Source organism: Hyla sarda, chromosome 7 (assembly GCF_029499605.1).
Source record: "Hyla sarda isolate aHylSar1 chromosome 7, aHylSar1.hap1, whole genome shotgun sequence".
Classification (NCBI taxonomy): domain Eukaryota; kingdom Metazoa; phylum Chordata; class Amphibia; order Anura; family Hylidae; genus Hyla; species Hyla sarda.
In genome coordinates, this window is record NC_079195.1 from 86450076 (window position 1) to 86473207 (window position 23132).

Genomic DNA, 23132 nt, shown 5'->3' on the forward strand with positions numbered 1-23132 from the left:
TCTCCTGGTGAATGTGCTGGTCCGGCTTGCAAGCCACACCCCATGTCACAAAGACGGTATGGGATATGGGGTCGGGATACGGGGACGGGATATGGGGTCGGAATATGGGGACGGGATATGGGGTCGGAATATGGGGTCGGGATATGGGGTCGGGATATGGGGTCGGGATATGAGGACGAGATATGAGGACAGGATATGAGGACAGGATATGAGGTCGAGATATGAGGATGGGATATGAGGTCGGGATATGAGGACAGGATATAAGGTTGAGATAGGAAGATGGGATAGGAGGTCAGGATATGAGGTTGAGATAGGAGGTCGGGATAATGAGGACGGGATATGAGGTCGATATATGAGGACGGGATAGTAGGTAAGGTTATGAGGTCGAGATATGATGAAATATGAGGACGGGATATGAGGATGGGATATGAGGTTGAGATATGAGGACGGGATATGACAACAATATATGGGGATGGGGTATGAAGTCAAAAGCTTCCTCCTTTGTTGATTTTCCTCCCCAACAAGGATTAAGAAGGAAAAACCAGGCAATTCCGGGTACTCAGCTAGTATTAAGATATATACAACTGGCATAGTGTTTTCTCCCCATGTGCATACCTGGGAACCATTTAGAAACTTTTAGATATGCTTTTTGAGATGTTAGATATTACTATGTAAAGTATTGAACCCATTTAGACTTTTTCTGTGACAACATATGAAGAACATCATACTATAGTGGATCTGGTTTTAGACATTGAACAATACAGTTAAGTCAATAATTACAGAAATTTAATTAAGAGAAATGTAGGATGTAAATATAAAGGGAATCTTTTACTTCCACATTGGCCCACAGATTGCCCCGGCATTTTATAGATGTGTTAAAGTGGTTTTTGACCATGTAATCTAATATATTTTTTAATGCAATGGTACAATGTGTAATGAAACATTATTTATCTGGATAAAAGTAGGCACACTGCCAAATTATTCACAATGGTGCACACTGTATAGGTTTGGCACAAATAACTTGACATCTTAAACGCTTTTCTTTTTTTGACACCACCTCTTAGTTGTCATATGCTACACCAATATTTTGCAGTTATTAGATTTGATGCATTTCATACCACTTAGCTACACCCATTTTTGTACAAATGTTTCATAACTTTGAGGGGGGAGGAAAAAAGTTGTCTAAACCACATACTGAATTTCCACCAATATATTGTATATGTAATAGTTTAAACCCTTATTCTGTACTTATTATTTTTTTTTTTTTCTCAAGATTTGTCTTTATAGGAAGGGGAGCTCTGTTTTTTTAAGAGCTCCAAACTGCATGTACAAACATAGGGTTATAGGGGGAGATCTATCAAAACCAGTGGAAAGAAAGATTGGTGCGGTTGCCCATAGCAACCAATCAGATCGCCTCTTTCATTTTTTCACAGGCTTCTTTGAAAATGAAAGAAGCAATCTGATTGGTTGCTATGGGTAACTCAGAAACTTTCCCTCTGGACAGTTTTGATAAATCTCCCACATAGAGTTTGTGACTTAAAGGGTCACTCTCATTAAAACAATTTTTTGCTATTGCACTCCTTATGGTAAATAAAAAATATTTCTAATACACTTTGTTTAAAAAAAATGAAGTTTTCTATGTTTTATTTGTGGTTAAAAAAGCTCAAGAGCACATTTTCCCCCAACTCATACACAGACTTTGGAGAAATGTCCAAACACAGAAAGTGCAGCCTGGAGTGCTGAGGGGGGGGGGTCCAGCCTCATCCAAGCATAGCTCCTCTCACACTTTACTGCCATATGCTGATGGTTGGACACACGCCCCTCAGCACTCCAGGCTGCAATTGAAAGTGAAAGTAAATCGATCTTTACTGTGGCAACCACTAGGGGGGCCAAACTGCAACTCCCAGCATGCCCAGAGAGCCAAAGGCTGGAGGGTCACAGTTTGGAGACCACTGTTACAGTGGTGCCCAAACAGTAGCCCTCCAGATGTTGCCAAACTACAACTCTCAGCATGACTCAACTGCCCAGGCATGCTGGGAGTTGTAGTTCTGTAACATCTGTCCCTTCAGATTTAGCAATTTTCATGACATTTTTGAAAATTGCTGCTCTACTTTGAAGCCCTCTAATTTTTTAAAAAGCAAAAATATGTCCATTTTATGATGCCAACATAAAGTGGACATATTGTGTTTGTAAAGAAAATAAAAAATTTTTGGAATATCCATTTTCCTTACAATTAGAGAGTTTCAAAGTTAGAAAAATGCAACATTTTGAAAATTTTCATGAAATTTTGGGATTTTTCACCAAAAAAGGATGCAATTAACGCCGAAAATTTACCACCAAAATAAAGTAGAATATGTCACAAAAAACTATCTCTGAATCAGAATATTCGGTAAAAGCATTTTCGCGTTATTAATTCGTAAAGTGACGGAGGTCAGAATTGCGAAAAAGAGCTCAGTCCTTAAGGTGAAAAAGGGCTGCGTCTTTAAGGGGTTAAGCACAAATAAAACATAGAAAACTTCATTTTTTTTTTTTAACAAAGTATATTAGGAATAGCAAAAATTTGTTTCAATGGGAGTGCCCATTTAAGAAGTGGATCCTTGTGGCCATGACCAGCTTTTAAAAGACTAGGGGTCAGAGTCTAAGGGATGCCTGGTTTTCATTCTTAACCTCTTGCAAGGATGTTTGGACCTTACTGCCAGGTTGTGTTCTCCAGAATTGTCACCAATTGACACCAGAGTAACAAGACGAAACAGGACCGGGAAAAACAGTCATGGAACATGGACTTTGGTCACATCATGGAAATGTAGTAAGGAATAAAGCAAAAATGGAGCAAAAAAGAGCAGTTTAGGAACCAGGCATAGTATCAGAGGGTTTATGCTTGAGCAAAGTCAGGATTAGTCAGAAGTAAGACCAAGAGCAGAGCCAATAAATATTCAGGAGACAAGTAACCAAGTGGCTTGAGGCAAGGCCAATAAGAAGAGAGGCTGAACAAAAATGGTTTAGGAACTGCACTGTGACTTAGGCAGTGACTTAGGTTGTGCACATAAAGTAAGACAAAACAACAGAGCTGTACTCTGGAGGACCTTCCCAGACATATGTTCTTTGGTGGCTACTAGTAGTCAAGTGCTTTTCGTGTAACGTGAAGTGTTGCTCACGAATATTCGCAATTCGAATATTATTCGCGAATATCGCATATTCACGAATTTCGCGAATATAGCGCTATATATTCGTAATTACAAATATTCTTTTTTTTTTTTTTTTTCACAGTACACATCACAGTGATCATCCCTCTCTGCTTCCAGCTTGTGTGCTGTAAAGAAGGCTCTAATACTACTGTGAGACTGTCGTGCGAAAATTCGCATATGCGAAAATTTGCATATGCTAATTTTCACATATGCTAATTTTGTATATGCTAATATTCACATATGTTAATTTTCGCATACGCGAATTTTCGCATATGCGAAAATAAAACAAGAATATAACGAATATGCGAATATTCGTGAATATATGACGAATATTCGTCCATATATTCGCGAATATTCGCGAATTCAAATATGGCCTATGCCGGCCAACACTAGTAACGTGTTGTCTATATAGGATATTTGGAGCTCTCATCTATAAAAAAAAAAACTATTTCGGATCGCTGTAAAGATATATTAGGAAATTAATTAGCATAGAATTTAGGACCTACGGGTTATACCTTTTTAAAGGGTAGTCATTCACTTTCCACTCTTCTATTGTCTATAACGACTTTTCAGAAATATAATGACTTGCAAGCCTGTATAAAGATATATGTGTATTCTATCTAGCCTTTAGCGTGACACCTACTTCGACTAATATGTGTCCCAGCACTCTTCCTGTTTTTGGCAGTGAAACGCTTCTTCAGACTTTCACATTTATTTTTAGTCTATAAACACAAAGTTAAGAATACTGTTTACGGAAGTGAAAGTCATTATTAATTGTCCAGGGCAAGTAGGGGAAAATAAAGGTGACATCCGGCATCTCCTTGATTTGACAAAAGAACAAGGAGAAAATGTATTTTTATATAAAGCATAAACACTAACAAAGTATAAGAATATATGCATAGTCACAAATGAAGCATTTAATAGTTCAAGTAATACATGATATAAAATATACATTAGCCAGACTTATCATTATATTAGAAGTTGCAGAGCTTTATTTTAAAGGGGTACTCCACACCTAGACATCTTATCCCCTATCCAAAGGATAGGGGATAAGATGTCAGATTGCCGCAGTCCCGCTGCTTGGGACCCCCGGGATCTCCACTGCTGCAGTACCCCGCTATCATTACTGCGCAGAGCGAGTTCGCTCTGTGCGTAATGACGGGTGATACAGGGGATGGAGTAGCGTGATGTCATGGCTCCGCCCCTCGTGACATCACGGTATGCCCACTTAATGCAGGTCTATGGAAGGCGCCTGACGACTTCCCCGCCCCCGCCCAAAGACTCGTATTGAGGGGCCGTGAAGTCACAAGGGGCGGAGTCGTGACGTAACTATGCTCCGGCCCATGTATTGCCCGTCATTACATGCAGAGCGATCTCCCGGGGGTCTCCAGCAGCGGGACCCCGGCGATCTGACATCTTATCCCCTATCCTTTGGATAGGGGATAAGATGTCTAGGGGCAGAGTACCCCTTTAAGGGGTTATCCAGGAATAAAAAAAAAAACACATTTCTTTCAGAAACAGCTCCCCGTCTGTCTCCAGGTTGCGTGTGGTATTACAACTTGGCTCCATTCACTTAAATTCGATCTGTGGCGATTCCAGGTCATATGGGTCTCTGGTGACCTGGAAAATAAAGGGGATCGCGAGTGTCCAAGACATCTATGATCTTCCTGAAGGGATAGGAGTGAGGTGGCAGTGGTGCCACCCCTCCTATCCCTGCTATTGGTAGGTCAGAAGCGACCGACCAATAGCAGATCGGGGGCGGGGGGGGGGGGGTTATAAGTTCAGTTCCCCCATTCTGCCCACCCACAGTAGTGTGGGCAGAATGGGGGAACTGTCATGTGACCGGCGGCGGAGGTCAGTTGCCATCAGCGGAGGTGACAATCGGCGGCGGTGATTGGAGCACGGCGATGACGTGCAGCTGGCTCCCTGGTGCGGCATGCTGCGGACTACGGAAGCCGTTGAGTTGCCTAGTAACATCTGGAGGGCTACAGTTTGGAGACCACTATACAGTGGTCTCTAAACTGTATCCCTCCAGATGTTGCAAAACTACACTCTCAGCATACCCAGACAGCTCCGCTCAGTCACGCTCCGCCCCTCAATGCAAGCCTACGGGAGGGGGTGTGATAGCTGTCACGCCCCCTCCCATAGGCTTGCATTGAGGGGCGGAGTGTGACGTCACACGGGGGCGGAGGCGTGATGTCACACGCTGCCGGCCCTGTGATCGTCGGTAATCAGACCCGGAGCGAACACGCTCCGGGGACTGATTACAAACGGGGTGCCGCGTGCAAGATCCCGGGGGTCCCCAGCGGCGGGCCTCCCGCGATCAGGCATCTTATCCCCTATCCTTTTGGATATGGGATAAAATGTCTAAGCACCGGAGAACCCCTTTAACCCAGTATATTAGGTCAACAGTCTACCAGTTTCTCTTTACACATCTTCTCAAGTCTGCCTGTAGAAAACCCTGGTGCTCAGCTGTTATCAATGGTGGAATCTGCAGCAGATGCTACATAGGAAATGCAGCATTACATCCTTTTTATTTCTACCTCTTACCCTATAGCAGTGTTCTGAACCTGGGGTTCGGCCGGGGAGGCCCACCGGGTGTTTTTGCCTCGGCACATCCCTGTGTTCCGAAACATGCTTTTAAAAACGGGGGGACCGCCGGGAACTAGCACACGCAGGGACGTCACTGACCTTGCATGTGTGCGCCTATGGCAACGGAGCACGGAGGAGCGGAGAAGAAGCAAGAAGGACGCGGCTGGCAGTTGGTAAGTGTTTACCAGCAGCGCGTCAGCTTCGATGTTCCAACCAGTGATCCTCCGGTCCTGCTATGGCCGGACCCGAGGAGCGGTGATCAGAACACTGAAGTGGGGCAGTACACAGGCATGCAGCCTCCAGCTATACTGTATGGCTGGAGGCTGTATGTCTGTGGGAGAACATACTGCACCTAATGTGGGGGGAACTATACTGCCAACGTTATGTGGGGGACTATACTGCCAGCCTAATGTGGGGGGACTATATTGCACCTAATGTGGGGGATCATACTGCCGGCCGAATGTGGGGGAACATACTGCCAGCCTAATGTGGGGGAACATACTGCCAGCCTAATGTGGGGGACTATATTGCACCTAATGTGGGGGAACATACTGCCAGCTTAATGTGGGGGACTATATTGCACCTAATGTGGGGGAACATACTGCCGGCCTAATGTGGGGGGACTATATTGCACCTAATGTGGGGGAACATACTGCCAACGTAATATGGGGGACTATACTGCCAGCCTAATGTGGGGGAACATACTGCCAGCCTAATGTGGGGGACTATATCGCACCTAATGTGGAGGAACTATATTGCATCTAATGTGGGGGAAAATACTGCCAGCTTAATGTGGGGGACTATATTGCACCTAATGTGGGGGAACATACTGCCAGCCTAATGTGGGGGGACTTTATTGCACCTAATGTGGGGGAACTATATTGCCAACGTAATATGGGGGACTATACTGCCAGCCTAATGTGGGGGAACATACTGCCAGCCTAATGTAAGGGACTATATTGCACCTAATGTGGGGGAACATACTGCCGGCCTAATGTGGGGGACTATATTGCACCTAATGTGGGGGAACATACTGCCAGCCTAATGTGGGGGACTATATTGCACCTAATGTTGGGGAACATACTGCCAGCCTAATGTGGGGGAGCATACTGCCAGCCTAATGTGGGGGAACATACTGCCAGCCTAATGGGGGGGACTATATTGCACCTAATGTGGGGGAACATACTGCCAGCTTAATGTGGGGGACTATATTGCACCTAATGTGGGGGAACATACTGCCAGCCTAATGGTGCGGACTATATTGCACCTAATGTGGGGGAACATACTGCCGGCCTAATGTAGGGGGACTATATTGCACCTAATGTGGGGGAACATACAGCCGGTCTAATGTGGGGGGACTATATTGCACCTAATGTGGGGGAACATACTGCCAGCCTAATGTGGGGGAACATACTGCCAGCCTAATGTGGGGGGACTATATTGCACCTAAGGTGGGGGAACATACTGCAGGCCTAATGTGGGGGACTATATTGCACCTAATGTGGGGGACTATATGGCACCTAATGTGAAGGAACATACTGCCAGCTTAATGTGGGGGAATATACTGCCAGCCTAATGTGGGGAAACACTGACTGCCTAATGTGGGGGAACACTGCCAACCTAATGTGGGGGAACACTGCCAACCTAATGTGGGGGAACACTGCCTGCCTAATGTGGGGGAACACTGCCAGCCTAATGTGGGAGAACACTGCCAACCTAATGTGGGGGAACACTGCCAACCTAATGTGGGGGAACACTGCCTGCCTAATGTGGGGGAACACTGCCTGCCGAATGTGGGGAACACTGCCTGCCTAATGTGGGGGGGGGGAACACTGCCAGCCTAATGTGGGGGAACACTGCCAACCTAATGTGGGGGGGACACTACCTGCCTAATGTGGGGGAACACTGCCTGCCTAATGTGGGGGAACACTGCCAGCCTAATGTGGGGGAACACTGCCAACCTAATGTGGGGGAACACTGCCAACCTAATGTGGGGGAACACTGCCTACCTAATGTGGGGGAACACTGCCTGCCTAATGTGGGGGAACACTGCCTGCCTAATGTGGGGGAACACTGCCGGCCTAATGTGGGGAACACTGACTGCCTAATGTGGGGGGAACACTGCCAGCCTAATGTGGGGGAACACTGCCAACCTATTGTGGTGGGGACACTACCTGCCTAATGTGGGGGAACTGTCTGCCTAATGTGGGGGAACACTGCCTTCTTAATGTGGGGGAACACTGCCTGCCTAATGTGGGGGGAACACTGCCTGCCTAATGTGGGGGAACACTGCCTGCCTAATGTGGGGGAACACTGCCAGCCTAATGTGGGGGAACACTGTCAACCTAATGTGGGGGAACACTGCTAACCTAATGTGGGGGAACACTGCTAGCCTAATGTGGGGGAACACTGCCTGCCTAATGTGGGGGGAACACTACCTGCCTAATGTGGGGGAACTTCCTGCCTAATGTGGGGGAACTCTGCTTGCCTAATGTGGGGGAACTCTGCCTGCCTAATGTAGGGGAACTCTGCCTGCCTAATGTGGGGGAACACTGCCTGCCTAATGTGGGGGAACTCTGCTTGCCTAATGTGGGGGAACAATGCTATTGTTGCGAAAATGACATGAGAGTGGCACTTGCCAAGGTAAAGCCGCGCATTTCTGAAGTGGTCTCTGAAAGACAACAGCAGAAGTCACACTGATTTGCAGTAAATATTCATTATGTTTTTGTGTGAAAATCATGTTTTCATGGTTTTGTTCTTTGTTCTTCATGGTTTTGTTCATTTTGTGCACCTATGTATAAATATATACTTATATATATACCTCCTATGTTTTGAATTTGAAAAAATCATATTTTATTTTTCCAATTAAGAGGGGTTCGGTGAATGCGCATAAGAAACTGGTGGGGTTCAGTACTTCCAACAAGGTTAAGAACCACTGCCCTATAGGGATGAGGGGAGCCATCTCTATAATGGCCATATGCACTGATGCTTATGGAAAGTTGTTGTCTTTGTGACACAACCACTAAGATGAACTCTTTTGCTACTGTGGTGAGGGTGTGATGAGGGCAGATGGAATTACCCTAGGGGCAGATGGCATTAACCCCTTGTGTTCATGATGCCAGGGTGTGGCTTAACCACTTCACCACCTGAAGGTATGCCGCTTAACCCCTTGAGGACCAGGCCATTTTATACCTTAAGGACCGGAGCGTTTTTTGCAATTCTGACCACTGTCACTTTAAACATTAATAACTCTGGAATACTTTTAGTTATCATTCTGATTCCGAGATTGTTTTTTCGTGACATATTCTACTTTAACATAGTGGTAAAATTTTATGGTAACTTGCATCCTTTCTTGGTGAATAATCCCAAAATTTGAAGAAAAAATAGAAAATTTTGCATTTTTCTAACTTTGAAACTCTCTGCTTGTAAGGAAAATGGATATTCAAAATACATTTTTTTTAATTCACATATACAATATGTCTACTTTATGACTGCATCATAAAATTGACGAGTTTTTACTTTTGGAAGACACCAGAGGGCTTCAAAGTTCAGCAGCAATTTTCCAAATTTTCACAAAATTTTCAAACTCAATATTTTTCAGGGACCAGTTCAGGTTTGAAGTGGATTTGAAGGGTCTTCATATTAGAAATACACCATAAATGACCCCATTATAAAAACTACACCCCCAAAGTATTCAAAATGACATTCAGTAAGTGTGTTAACCCTTTAGGTGTTTCACAGGAATAGCAGCAAAGTGAAGGAGAAAATTCAAAATCTTCATTTTTTACACTCGCATGTTCTTGTAGACCCAATTTTTTATGTTTGCAAGGGGTAAAAGGAGAAAATTTTTACTTGTGTTTGTAGCCCAATTTCTCTCGAGTAAGCACATACCTCATATGTCTATGTTAATTGTTCGGCGGGTGCAGTAGAGGGCTCAGAAGTGAAGGAGCGACAAGGGGATTTTGGAGAGTATATTTTTCTGAAATGGTTTTTGGGGGGCATGTCGCATTTAGGAAGCCCCTATGGTGCCAGAACAGCTAAAACCGCCCACATGCCATACCATTTTGGAAACTAGACCCCTTGAGGAACGTAACAAGGAATTAAGTGAGGCTTAATACCCCACAGGGGTTTCACAACTTTTGCAAATGTAAAAAAAAAAAAAAAATATCTAAAATGCTTGGTTTCCCAAAAATTTGACATTTTTACAAAGGGTTAAATCCAAAAATACCCCCCAAAATTTGAAGCCCAATTTCTCCCGATTCAGAAAACACCCCATACGGGGGTGAAAAGTGCTCTGCTGGCGCACTACAGGTCCCAGAAGAGAAGGAGTCACATTTGGCTTTTTTGAAGCAAATTTTGCTCTGGGGGCATGCCTCATTTAGGAAGCCCCTATGGTGCCAGGACAGCAAAAAAAAAAACACATGGCATACCATTTTGGAAACTAGACCCCTTGGGGAACGTAACAAGGGGTAAAGTGAACCTTAATACCCCACAGGGGTTTCACGACTTTGGCATATGCAAAAAAAAAAGAATACATTTTACCAAAAATGCTTGGTTTCCCAAAAATTTTACATTTTTTACAAAGGGTTAAAACAGAAAATACCTCCCAAAATTTGAAGCCCAATTTCTCCCGATTCAGAAAACACCCCATATGGGGGTGAAAAGTGCTCTGCTAGCGCACTACAGGTCCCAGAAGAGAAGGAGTCACATTTGGCTTTTTTGAAGCAATTTTTGCTCTGGGGGCATGCCTCTTTTAGGAAGCCCCTATGGTGCCAGGACAGCAAAAAAAAAAAAACACATGGCATACCATTTTGGAAACTAGACCCCTTGGGGAACGTAACAAGGGGTAAAGTGAACCTTAATACCCCACAGGGGTTTCACGACTTTGGCATATGCAAAAAAAAAAGAATAAATTTTACCTAAAATGCTTGGTTTCCCAAAAATTTTACATTTTTACAAAGGGTTAAAGCAGAAAATACCCCCCAAAATTTGAAGCCCAATTTCTCCCGATTCAGAAAACACCCCATATTGGGGTGAAAAGTGCTCTGCTGGCGCACTACAGGTCCCAGAAGAGAAGGAGTCACATTTGGCTTTTTTGAAGCAAATTTTGCTCTGGGGGCATGCCGCAGTTAGGAAGCCCCTATGGTGCCAGGACAGCAAAAAAAAAAAAAACACATGGCATACCATTTTGGAAACTAGACCCCTTGGGGAACGTAACAAGGGGTAAAGTGAACCTTAATACCCCACAGGGGTTTCACGACTTTGGCATATGCAAAAAAAAATAATAAATTTTACCTAAAATGCTTGGTTTCCCAAAAATTTGACATTTTTACAAAGGGTTAACGCAGAAAATACCCCCCAAAATTTGAAGCCCAATTTCTCCTGATTCAGAAAACACCCCATATTGGGGTGAAAAGTGCTCTGCTGGCACACTACAGGTCCCAGAAGAGAAGGAGTCACATTTGGCTTTTTTGAAGCAAATTTTGCTCTGGGGGCATGCCGCATTTAGGAAGCCCCTATGGTGCCAGGACAGAAAAAAAAAACACATGGCATACCATTTTGGAAACTAGACCCCTCGGGGAACGTAACAAGGGGTAAAGTGAACCTTAATACCCCACAGGGGTTTCACGACTTTGGCATATGCAAAAAAAAAAAGAATAAATTTTACCTAAAATGCTTGGTTTCCCAAAAATTTTACATTTTTACAAAGGGTTAAAGCAGAAAATACCCCCCAAAATTTGAAGCCCAATTTCTCCCGATTCAGAAAACACCCCATACGGGGGTGAAAGTGCTCTGCTGGCGCACTACAGGTCCCAGAAGAGAAGGAGTCACATTTGGCTTTTTTGAAGCAAATTTTGCTCTGGGGGCATGCCGCAGTTAGGAAGCCCCTATGGTGCCAGGACAGCAAAAAAAAAAAAAACACATGGCATACCATTTTGGAAACTAGACCCCTTGGGGAACGTAACAAGGGGTAAAGTGAACCTTAATACCCCACAGGGGTTTCACGACTTTGGCATATGCAAAAAAAAAAGAACAAATTTTACCAAAAATGCTTGGTTTCCCAAAAATTTAACATTTTTACAAAGGGTTAAAGCAGAAAATACCCCCCAAAATTTGAAGCCCAATTTCTCACGATTCAGAAAACACCCCATATTGGGGTGAAAAGTGCTCTGCTGGCGCACTACAGGTCCCAGAAGAGAAGGAGTCACATTTGGCTTTTTTGAAGCAAATTTTGCTCTGGGGGCATGCCGCATTTAGGAAGCCCCTATGGTGCCAGGACAGCAAAGAAACCCCACATGGCATACCATTTTGGAAACTAGACCCCTTGGGGAATGTAACAAGGGGTAAAGTGAACCTTAATACCCTACAGGGGTTTCACGACTTTGGCATATGCAAAAAAAAAGAATAAATTTTACCTAAAATGCTTGGTTTCCCAAAAATTTTACATTTTTACAAAGGGTTAAAGCAGAAAATACCCCCCAAAATTTGAAGCCCAATTTCTCCCGATTCAGAAAACGCCCCATATGGTGGTGAAAAGTGCTCTGCTGGCGCACTACAGGTCTCAGAAGAGGAGTTACAAATTTTGCTCTGGGAACATGCCGCATTTCGGAAGCCCCTATGGTGCCAGGACAGTAAAAAAAAAAAAAAACATGGCATACATTTTGGAAACTAGACCCCTTGGGGAACGTAACAGTGTTACAGTGAGTACTTACACCTCACAGGTTTTTTGAAAAGTGGGCCATAAATTGAAAAATTTGATTTTTTTACAGTAAAATGCTGGGGTTACCCAATTATTAACATTTTCACAAGGGGTAATATGAGGAATTGGGTTACACATTTTGGAGGGCTTTTCCCCCTGACTATAAAAATACATCCACATATGGGGTAACGTGCTGGACGAGCGCACAACAAGGCTCAGAAGTCATAGAGGTCACTTTGTATTTGTGACCTTTGGCATATCAGTAGCTGACGGTTACATACATTCCGAGGAAAATACAAAAATGAAACACCCACATGTGGCACCATTACAGAAAGTACCCACCCTGAGGATTGGGTATAGGGGTAAAAAGGACATTTTTAATGCACAGGTGTTTCCTAAATTTATTTTCCAGGAATGGATGAAGGGTAGCTTTGAAAATTGCAATTTTCCACCTATACTCTGCTTCATTTTTCTGGGAACAACTATCATGTGACTCCGAATTGTCGCCTGGAAATACGACAGAGCTCAGTGAGAACTCTTCGCATTTGAGGCGGATGTTTGTTACGGACCTAACAGTTACATACATTCAGAGGAAAATACAAGAAAGGAACACCCACATGTGAGCCTATTACAAACAGTACACCCCCTAGGGAAGGTGTATAGGGTGAAGTGGAGATTTGGAACAGACGGGTGTTCCCTTCATTTATTTTCCAGGAATGGATGAAGAGTACTATGGGGGGGAAGAAAATTGCAATTTTAGAACTGATATGCCAATTATTTTCCCAGAATGATGACCCAGAGTACAGCCAAAAGTAAAAATGATGCCCGCCCCAAACCCTATACTCTGAATCACCATTCTGGGAAGGGGATGTGTGGGGCCATCCCTATTCTGTTACCTCAAATGCGCAACCCGCTCAGGTGGAGAGAGAGAGCGTTGCGCATTTGAGGCAACTGCAAACCTCCAATGCTGTTGACTCTGTGTCCCATGACCCATTTTTGGGGGACAAAGATATTATGAGGGGCATTGGGAAAGAGGTTTTGGGTTTGATTTTTTGGGGGTAGGGTATTTTGGTATAAAATTTGGAAGATAATGTACCCTGGACTGGTACATTGGAGCCGAATTCTGGGGAATGAAATTTAGGGCAAAGGATGGAAAATTTAGTACTCCATGGAAGTGTGATACTCCCTGAAGAAGCCTATGCAGAGGCCCGGATGATCGGGGCAAGTGTCACACTGAGTGATGGTGTCCCTCCGTCTCCCCTTCCTGTGACACACTCTGCATCTTTTCTGGGTTCGTCCCGACCTTCCAGTGTTGGGGATCACACCTGGAAAGTGTTGGCCCGGGACGATTCGGGGACCTAAAGTTCCAGAGGTGCTCTGACCCGCTCTTTGGCGATCACCATAGATGAGGGCCTTTAGAACTACCTCTTGGAACTCCAGGTATGTCCCTGTGTTGCCAGCGTTCTGGTACAGTATAAAAGAGTTGTACATGGCAACCTGTACCATGTAGACCGCAACTTTTTTATACCATACGCGTGTTTTCCGCATGGCATTATATGGCTTGAGGACTTGATCAGAAAGATCAACTCCCCCCATATACCGATTGTAGTCCAGAATACAATCGGGCTTGAGGACCGGTCCCGCGGTACCTCGCACAGGGACAGGGGTGCTGCCATTCCCATGAATTGTGGTGAGCATAAAGACATCCCTCTTGTCCTTATACCGGACCAACAACAGGTTCTCATGGGAAAAGGCACGGGACTCACCCCGGGGGATAGGAGCATGTAGGGAATGATGGGGCGGAAGGCCTCTTTGATTCTTCCGGACTGTCCCACAAGCGACCGTGGATCTGGCGGCGAGGGATGAAAAGAGAGGGATACTAGTATAAAAGTTATCCACGTAAAGGTGGTAACCTTTATCTAGCAATGGGTGCAAAAGGCCCCAAACGATTTTCCCGCTAACACCCAGAGTGGGGGAACAATCTGGGGGTTCAATGCGGGAATCTCGTCCCTCATACACTTACCCGGAGGTACTCTCGCAAAGTTTATACATCTTCACGCCATACCGCGCTCGCTTGGTCGGGATGTATTGCCGGAAGCTGAGTCTCCCCTTGAAGCTGATGAGCGACTCATCAATAGAGACCTCCCGCCCCGGGACATAGGCCTCCCAAAATCTGGCCCCGAAGTGATTGATGACCGGCCTGATTTTATACAGGCGGTCATACGCAGGATCAGTTCGGGGGGGACATGCCGCATTATCAGCATAATGCAAACATCTCCGAATGGCCTCGAACCGGGAACGTGTCATGGCCATACTGTAGAGGGGTGTCTGGTAAAAGACGTCCCCACTCCAATATTGCCTGACACAGGGTTTTTTAACTATACCCATATGCAGCGCAAGGCCCCAAAAGGTCCTCATTTCGGCTGCATCGACTGGAGTCCAGCCGCCGGGTCTAGCTAAAAGTGAGCCCGGGTTAGTGGCGACGAACTGTTGGGCGTACAGATTCGTCTGTGTAACCATCAAATTAACAAAGTCGTCACTGAAAAAATAACTGAAAAAGTCCTTTTCAGTGAACCCAGCGATGTTAATTTTGATTCCTGAGTCGCCAACAAACTCAGGAATCACGGGCTCGTGGTCCGCTGGCTCAGCCCAGTCAAGTTCTCCGGTACGAGGTACCAGTGACCTTGGCAGGGGGGCTTCACTAGTATGAGCGCCAGGGGGACTCATACTAGCATACTAGCATGGGGCACAGGCTCAAGGACAGAGGAGGTTTGCGGCACCGCATGGCGGCGAGTTCGCCGCCTTGGTGGCTCATCATCTGAACTAGATGATGAGGAGGACGATGAAATAAGGAAGGTGGGGTCTTCATTGTCCTCTGAGATGCTTTCAGAGTCGGAGGCAATTAGGTCATATGCCTCCTCCGCAGAAAACACTCTGCGGGCCATTTCCCTACTCTAATGGGGATACGGGTATGTGTGTGTGTGGGGGGGAAAACTTTATTGGTGTGTGTGCTGCGTGTGGTGTGGTGCGATACTACCTCCCTAACCCGCCCTAACCCGCCCTAGCCTAACCTAACTAAACTAACCCGCCTAACAGAAAAAAATATAAAATAAAAAGGGGACTTTTAAAAAAAAGGGGGACTTCTAGCGCAAAAAAAAACCCTGCACCAAAAAAATAAGCGTTTATCTAATCACTGGTGTGCGCACTGATTAGCGCTTGTGGCGGCAGGGGGCGCAGAAGTCAGTGGGGGGTCCGGCCACTCAGCACAGGACAGTGGCTGGTGGCTTGTTCACAGACCCCCACACAAAAAACCCGAAAAATTAAATAAAAAAACGCTTTACCCCGAAAAAAATGCACCCGCCTGAACCAAAAAAAAAAAAACGCTGATCAGTGATAAATCACCGACAGCGGTGGGACAGCCTGCACACACAGGTACGGTCCGTCCACACAGTACACGCCTGCTACTGGTGGCACAGACCGCCTATGGGTGCAAAAAAAAATCCGCGTTAACCGAAAAAGGTGCCTTTACCACAAAAAAAAAGCTGATCAGTGATAAATCACTGACAGCGGTGAGGCACGCCGCACACACAGGTACGGTCCGGCCACACAGTACACGCCTGCTACTGGTGGCACGGACCGCCTATGGGTGCAAAAACACGCTAGAAAACCCGAAAAAAAGCGCCGGCACCACAAAAAAAAACACTGATCAGTACTACGGGACTGATCAGCGGCGGGTGGGCTTTAACAAACGGTGGCGGACCGCTCTTTTATAACTAAGAGGGTCCGCACACACAAAAAAAAAGATCTGCGCCAAAAAAAAAGGCTGACGGCAGACCGCAGCAACCCAGCAGGGCCGGGGTCACGCAGCTAAAGGTGCTACGGACCCACGGACACCCACTGAGGTACGCCGAAAAAAAAAATTTTAAAACTATTTTTTTTTTTTTTTTAACCCTAACCTGTCCCTACCTAATCTAAAGCTATCCCTGGGATTTCTGTGCCAAGGGGCCACAGAAAGGGGGCAAGGGGCACTTTTTTTAACTAAGGGGATGGTGGGCAGCACGGGGCTCCGTCCTGCACACCAGATCTCTGTGAAATGGCGGGCAGAACGGAGCAACATGCTCCTAGCCCACCAGATCCCCTCCCATTACTATGTGATTGGTGTGGCCACTTTGGCCACCCAATCACAACTGTACTGAGGGGGTGGCCACCATGCCAGCCCCCAGTACAGCATGGATGGTGATTGGTGGTGTATACTACACCACCAGTCACCATCTATATCCAGGTCACAGGGTCACACGTGACCCTGATGACCTGGAACCGCTGCAGAACGCCGGTTAGTAGTTACCGGCGTCCTGCAGCGATCGCCGGTATAGGAGGTCCTCCGGACCTCCTCCGGCACACTGCCGGGATGTCTGCTGATAGAAATCAGCAGACATCCGGCTCCAATCCCCGCCCGGCGAGCGGCGGGGAACGGAATCGCAGCGCATCGCTCGTCTGAATTGGCGAGCGATGCGCCGCGATCGCCGACATGGGGGGTCATCATGACCCCCCTGGGCGATATGCCCAGATGCCTGCTGATCGATTTCAGCAGGCATCGGGCGCCGGCTCCGCTCCAGATGGTTGCGGGGGGGCGGCAAAACACATGACGTTCTCATACGTCATGTGTCCTTAAGGACTCGGACATGGAGACGTATGAGAACGTCATGTGTCCTTAAGGGGTTAATCCTGGGCTAGGCACGAGGGCAAATAATGACTCTGGCGCCAAGTTACGGAACAACAGCACATTTCTGAGTCAGACAGATGTAGCAGTCTATACAGCTTGGCTATGTCCACAGAGGTGACCAGTGACTTCAGAGACCTCAGGGTTGCTGGGACTTATGGTGGACTGGGACAATTTGCTGCAGAGCCATGCTGACTAAGACAGATTGACTCGGACTGACTTGACTATGGCAGACTATGACTGACTTTTCCCCTTCTGTAGCTCACTAGGCTTTGACTTGACCTGTGGGGTACTGGACTTTAGGATCCGTGGCTGCATGGTAGACTTTAGGCCTCTTCTGGACTCCAGACACACTCTTACAGGACTTCACTGCAACTCAGCTAAGCAGAAAGAGAGTGAGGAGGCTCCACCCAGGGCTTATATGGGGGAGACTCTGGAGGGGTTCCATAGGTCACCCTGTAGGTCACATGGTCACTGGTACCTCACTGGGTTACAATCACATGACAACAGGTCTTAAAGGGGTACTACCCTGGAAAAAATATAGTTTTTAATCAACTGGTGCCAGAAAGTTAAACAGATTTGTAAATTACTTGTATTTAAAAATATTAATCGTCCTATACTTATCAGCTGTTGTATGCTCCGCAGGAAGTTCCTTTCTTTTAGAATTTCCTTTCTATCTGACCACAGTGCTCTCTGCTGACACCTCTGTCCATTTTGGAAACTGTCCGGTGCAGGATAGGCTTGCTATGGGGATTTGCTCCAACTCTGGACAGTTCCTAAAATGGACAGAGGTGTCAGCAGAGAGCTGTGGTCAGACAGAAAGGAAAGTCAAAAAGAAAAGAACTTCCTGTGGAGCATAACAGCTGATAAGTGCAGGAAGGATTAAGATTCTTTAATAGAAGTAATTTACAAATCTATTTAATGTTTTGGCATCAGTTGATTTAAAAAAAATTTTTCCAGGGGAGTACCGCTTTAAAGGAATAACACATTTTATATGCAATACACTATACAACACAAAATGCACATAGGGTACAGGTGCAGGGGGCGTCCAGGGGTCACTGTATGGAGGCTGCATGACAAGGCAGCAAGGTTACAGGGGTGCAACTCCTGCACTGGCCCACCACACTACAATCTATATACAGTGATCCCTCAACTTACAATGGCCTCAACATACAATAGTTTCAACATACAATGGTCTTTTCTGGACCACTGTAACTTGAAACCAGACTCAACATACAATGCTATGGAATCTGCAAAACGTGTCAATGGCTGGAAGAACCGACCAATCAGAATGGGCATTCACTGGTAAAACCCCTGTATTCCTAAAGTGCCTGCACTGACTGGTGTCTGGTAGCGCCCCCTACAGTACAGGGAGGTACTACATGTTCTGTATTACTCTTTACCTGTATTACTGAAGTGTATGCACTGACTGGTGTCTGGTAGAGCCTCCTACAGTACAGGGAGTTATTACATGTTCTGTACTCTTTACCTGTACCAGGGTTTGCTGCTCCTTTGGGCATCACGTGAGGGAGGCTCCATTTTCCTTTTTTTTTAGGACATTCTGTGTTCTGTACAGGACCCTGAAGAAGCTTCTGTCCTCTACATAGACCAGTGTTTCCCAAAGAGAGTGCCTCCAGCTGTTGCAGAACTACAACTCCCAGCATGCCCGGACAGCCGAAGGCTGTCCGGGCATGCTGGGAGTTATAGTTTTGCAACAGCTGGAGGCACCCTGGTTGGGAAACACTGACATAGACAGTGATTTACAGCTCCCAGCAGATCTTTCTTACTTTTATATGTAAGGATTCGCTTTATCTATATTAGTTATCTACTTATTTTTCTTTAATTCTCACTTTTTCCTATTTTTGAAGAACATTTGGGGGCTTCAGAACCAATTACCAGGTTTCCATAGAGTTCTAGTCTCAACATACAATGGTTTCAACATACAATGGTCGTCCTGGAACCAATTAATATTGTAACTTGAGGGACCACTGTAGTTGTAAAAAAAAACAAAAAAAAAAAAGGTGCCTCTTCTGCGTTATTTCTTTGTAATTGCTGGTGAACCAATATGACCTACAGAGTTAGCACTGAACTTTTTACTTTCCAAGATACCCAAAAGCTTGATAATACCCCCTGTTGAATGCCGTATATCTTAGTTTTGCCAATGGCTAAATATAACTTATATTGTGACAATAACATGCCTCTTAATGGAAGGGAAATGCAATTTATTGTCCATAATTAACACACGTGTCTATTTTCATGGTAGAATTTTCCTTTTTTTTTACTACTTGTTTTTTGTTTGTTTTAAAGGAACGAATGTGAACTTCCCTCCCTACATGAAGACCAAACCGTCTGTTCCAAACTCAGGTGAGACCTCTGCTCCAGTGCTAACTTTCAATGAGTATTGTGAAAATAGTAAGATTTCCTGGTTTCGTTTTTCTACTAGAGATATTCTATTTTGTTAGTTTTCTTCTTTACCACTTTCTGAATGTGTTGTGTTCCTGTGTTTTACTTTCTCTTTAAACCACCAGTTATAGCCTCCAGCTCTTCACAATTTCAAGTAAGGCTGCATTCACACCTCATTTTCAACCTACAGTTGCCGAATCCGGCTGGGGGAAGGGAAAACCGGGCGCTCCCATACCCTAGTCGGACTGGTGCTGAGCGCCCGGTTTTCCCCTCCCCCAGCCGGATATGGCAACCGGATAAGTACTGATAAGTAATGGGATGCTTCAGATCTTTAAATAGAAGTAATTTATGAATCTGTTTAACTTTCTGGCACCAATTGCCTTGGAAACATTTGTTTTCCACTTTTTACCGCCAGAGTTGCCCTTTAAGGATCTTAAAGGGTCAGCCACTGATTTAAATGGAAGCTACCTTCAGTGGCTGACAGTGAGAAGCAAGCTTTTCCTTTTGGAGAAGACTTTTCATACTCTCTTGCCATGTAGCATTGCATGACTTTTAAGCTCCCCCCCCCCCCCCCCCCCCCCCACAGTCCCACACCAAAACAGAAACATAAAAAAATGCATTTGTGGATTTGCTTCAGATTCTGTTGCGGAAATGCAGCCGATTTTCTGGGTATATCCACTCAGTGTAAGGGTACATTCACACGAGCGGATCCACAGCGTATTTTACGCTGCGGATCCGCCGCTGAAAGACCGCTGCATGGTGCCTTCATATGTGCCTGCATGGAGCAGCAATACCCCGCTACAAGCAGACACACTGCTCTCGGCCTATCTCATGGAGCAGGGGGAGCGGCCACGATGTGTGCGAGTACACCGCGCATGCACGGCGACTCGCACATCGAGTGACACCCGGGGGGATATGTCTATTAGTACAGGTACTACAGCACCCAGCATGGAACAGTCTGTTCCATGCTGGAAGCAGTAGTACTACCTAAAAAATTTTAAAAATGTAGAGGAAAAAAAAAAGTGAAACACACTTTACTAAAAATTAATTAAAACTTTGTTATAAAAATATAAATTTTGTTAAATACACTTTTTTCCATCACTACTTTTTTTTTTTTTTTTTGGTACCCAACAAATTTTAAAAGAACGTCAAAGAGGCCAAAAATGCAATTTCCACTCAGAAGAAAAAACACAAGAAAAAACACCAGATGCAGGAAATTGCACTGGTGTTTTTTCAGGCGTTTTTTCTTGCATTTTTTTCAAACAAAAAAAACGCAGCACAAGAAAACAAGTAGAAACTTAGCCTAAGTGTTGCTGTCAAACAGTGTTATTTGGTAACGCTATTTAATGTACAAGCTGTTGTGCTTTCACTGTGGTCACTTTTGGATAGTAAAGATCAGTAGATAATGCCGTTCGTGAACCAATAAAGACCATGGCTGATGCTCTAGGTTTTATTACTGACCATTACCGTGTTTTGTCTTGATGTCACATGTTGCATCAAACTAACAATACTAAACATATTCCATTATTATTTTATTATTCTGAATATAATTTTGTTATTATGTGCGACGTCATTGGAAGGATAAATGCCGAGTTTTTCAGCACAATTTGTTGTGCTGAAAACGCCCCCCTCGGCTTATACTTGAGTGAATGAAAAAACTTTCTGGCCTGTCAATCCCTTCTCAGTGGTCTTCAACTTGCAGACCTCCAGATGTTGCAAAACTACAACTCCCAGCATGCCCGGACAGCCATCGGCTGTCCGGGCATGCTGGGAGTTGTAGTTTTGAAACATCTGGAGGTCCACAGGTTGAAGACCACTGCCCGGGCCTTCATCATCATCCAGACCCCCCTTTTGTTTTCTACTCACCTCCCCTCGATGGGAAGGAAGGGTGAGCTGATCCAGGCCATCCATGCTGCAGAGACGGTCCGGTGGGAAGGGTTAGTCGTTCCAGGCTGTCCATCTTCACCGGGAGGCTCTCTTCTCGGCCCCGGACTAGTGACACTGCATTGATGCTACCGCGCAGGGACGTTCATGCGCACGGACATGACATGCGCGTCGTCGTCAAGGCAACGCCACTCCTCCGGGGCCGGAGCGGAGAAGAGAGCCTCCCTGTGAAGATGGACAGGCCGGAACGACTAGCCCTCCCCACCGGACGGTCCCTGCAGCATAGATGGCCCGGACCAGCTCACCCTTCCTTCCCACCGAGGGGAGGTGAGTAGAAAACAAAAGGGGGGTCTGGATGATGACAAAGGCCCGGCAGTGGTCTTCAACTTGTGGACCTCCAGATGTTTCAAAAATACAACTCCCAGCATGCCCGGACAGGTGATGGCTGTCCGGGCATGCTGGGAGTTGTAGTTTTGCAACATCTGGAGGTCCGCAGGTTGAAGACCACTGAGAAGGGATTGACAGGTGGTGATGATGAAGGGGGGGGATGATGACGGGGTGATGATGATGGGGGTGTTAATGACGGGGGTCTGGATGATGACAGGTGGTGATGATGAAGGGGGGGATGATGACGGGGTGATGATGACGGGGGTGTTAATGACGGGGGTCTGGATGATGACAGAGTGATGATGAAGGGGGGGATTATGACGGGGGTGTTAATGACGGGGGTCTGGATGATGACAGGCGGTGATGATGAAGGGGGGGATGATGACGGGGTGATGATGACGGGGGTGTTAATGACGGGGGTCTGGATGATGACATGGGGGGATGATGTATTTCCCACCCTAGACTTATAGTCGAGTCAATAACTTTTCCTGGGTTTTTGGGGTGAAATTAGGGGCCTCGGCTTATATTCAGGACGGCTTATACTCGAGTATATACGGTATGTAAGAAAATTTTATAGCAAAAAAGTTGTAAAAATGCTTTTTCGTTAATGGATATGACACAAAGGAAAACATGAAACAACTTACAATTGCGTGGTCTGCAATGGCAAGATATATTCAACCCCAAGTGCAGTTGTGCACCTATATTGGGGTGGAGCTCCTGCACTTGTGGTCCGTTGCTATGGGCGATCCCCAGCATGAAAATATGCATACAATGGAGGATGCCTGCAAGCGGTCACAAGTACCACAAGGGCATCCTACACATGATAAACGTGTGGATGCATGAAATTTAATCATTAGACAAATTCACCGATGTGGTCTAAAATGGCAACCCCAATCCTCAACCCCAAGTGCAGTTGTGCTCTTACGCTGGGGTGGAGGTCCTGCATTTATGGACCACAATATAGGTTCACTACTGTGGTAGATGTAACAATGACATTAACTAACCCTCAAAACTGATGTTAAAATTGAGACATTAGCCAGTATATCCTTATATTAAGGACATACCTGAGCCCGCACACCACGCCAAGGTTTGTCAGATGGTACGGGCCCTAACAACTAACCTACCTGTGCATGATGGGCAAAACCAGGAACCAAATTACAGCAGTATTAGGCCTAGGCTTGTAGACTGCTCCCAGGTTAGCTCCAGTGTGACTAGTCACACATACAATGGGAGAGGGAGGGACAGGCTACAAGCCCCACCC

At 45.7% G+C, this 23132-nt stretch overlaps 1 protein-coding gene across 4 annotated transcripts in view; it reads left to right on the forward strand.

Annotated features, from left to right (window-relative positions):
- The window catches only part of FAM13C (family with sequence similarity 13 member C), a 187220-nt gene that overhangs the window by 22578 nt on the left and 141510 nt on the right, over positions 1-23132 (forward strand). For all 4 annotated transcript variants that reach the window (XM_056529913.1, XM_056529916.1, XM_056529914.1 and 1 more), the window contains exon 2: positions 19505-19561. In XM_056529913.1, coding sequence (XP_056385888.1) covers positions 19505-19561 — 57 coding nt within the window. The remainder of the gene's footprint in view (positions 1-19504; positions 19562-23132) is intronic.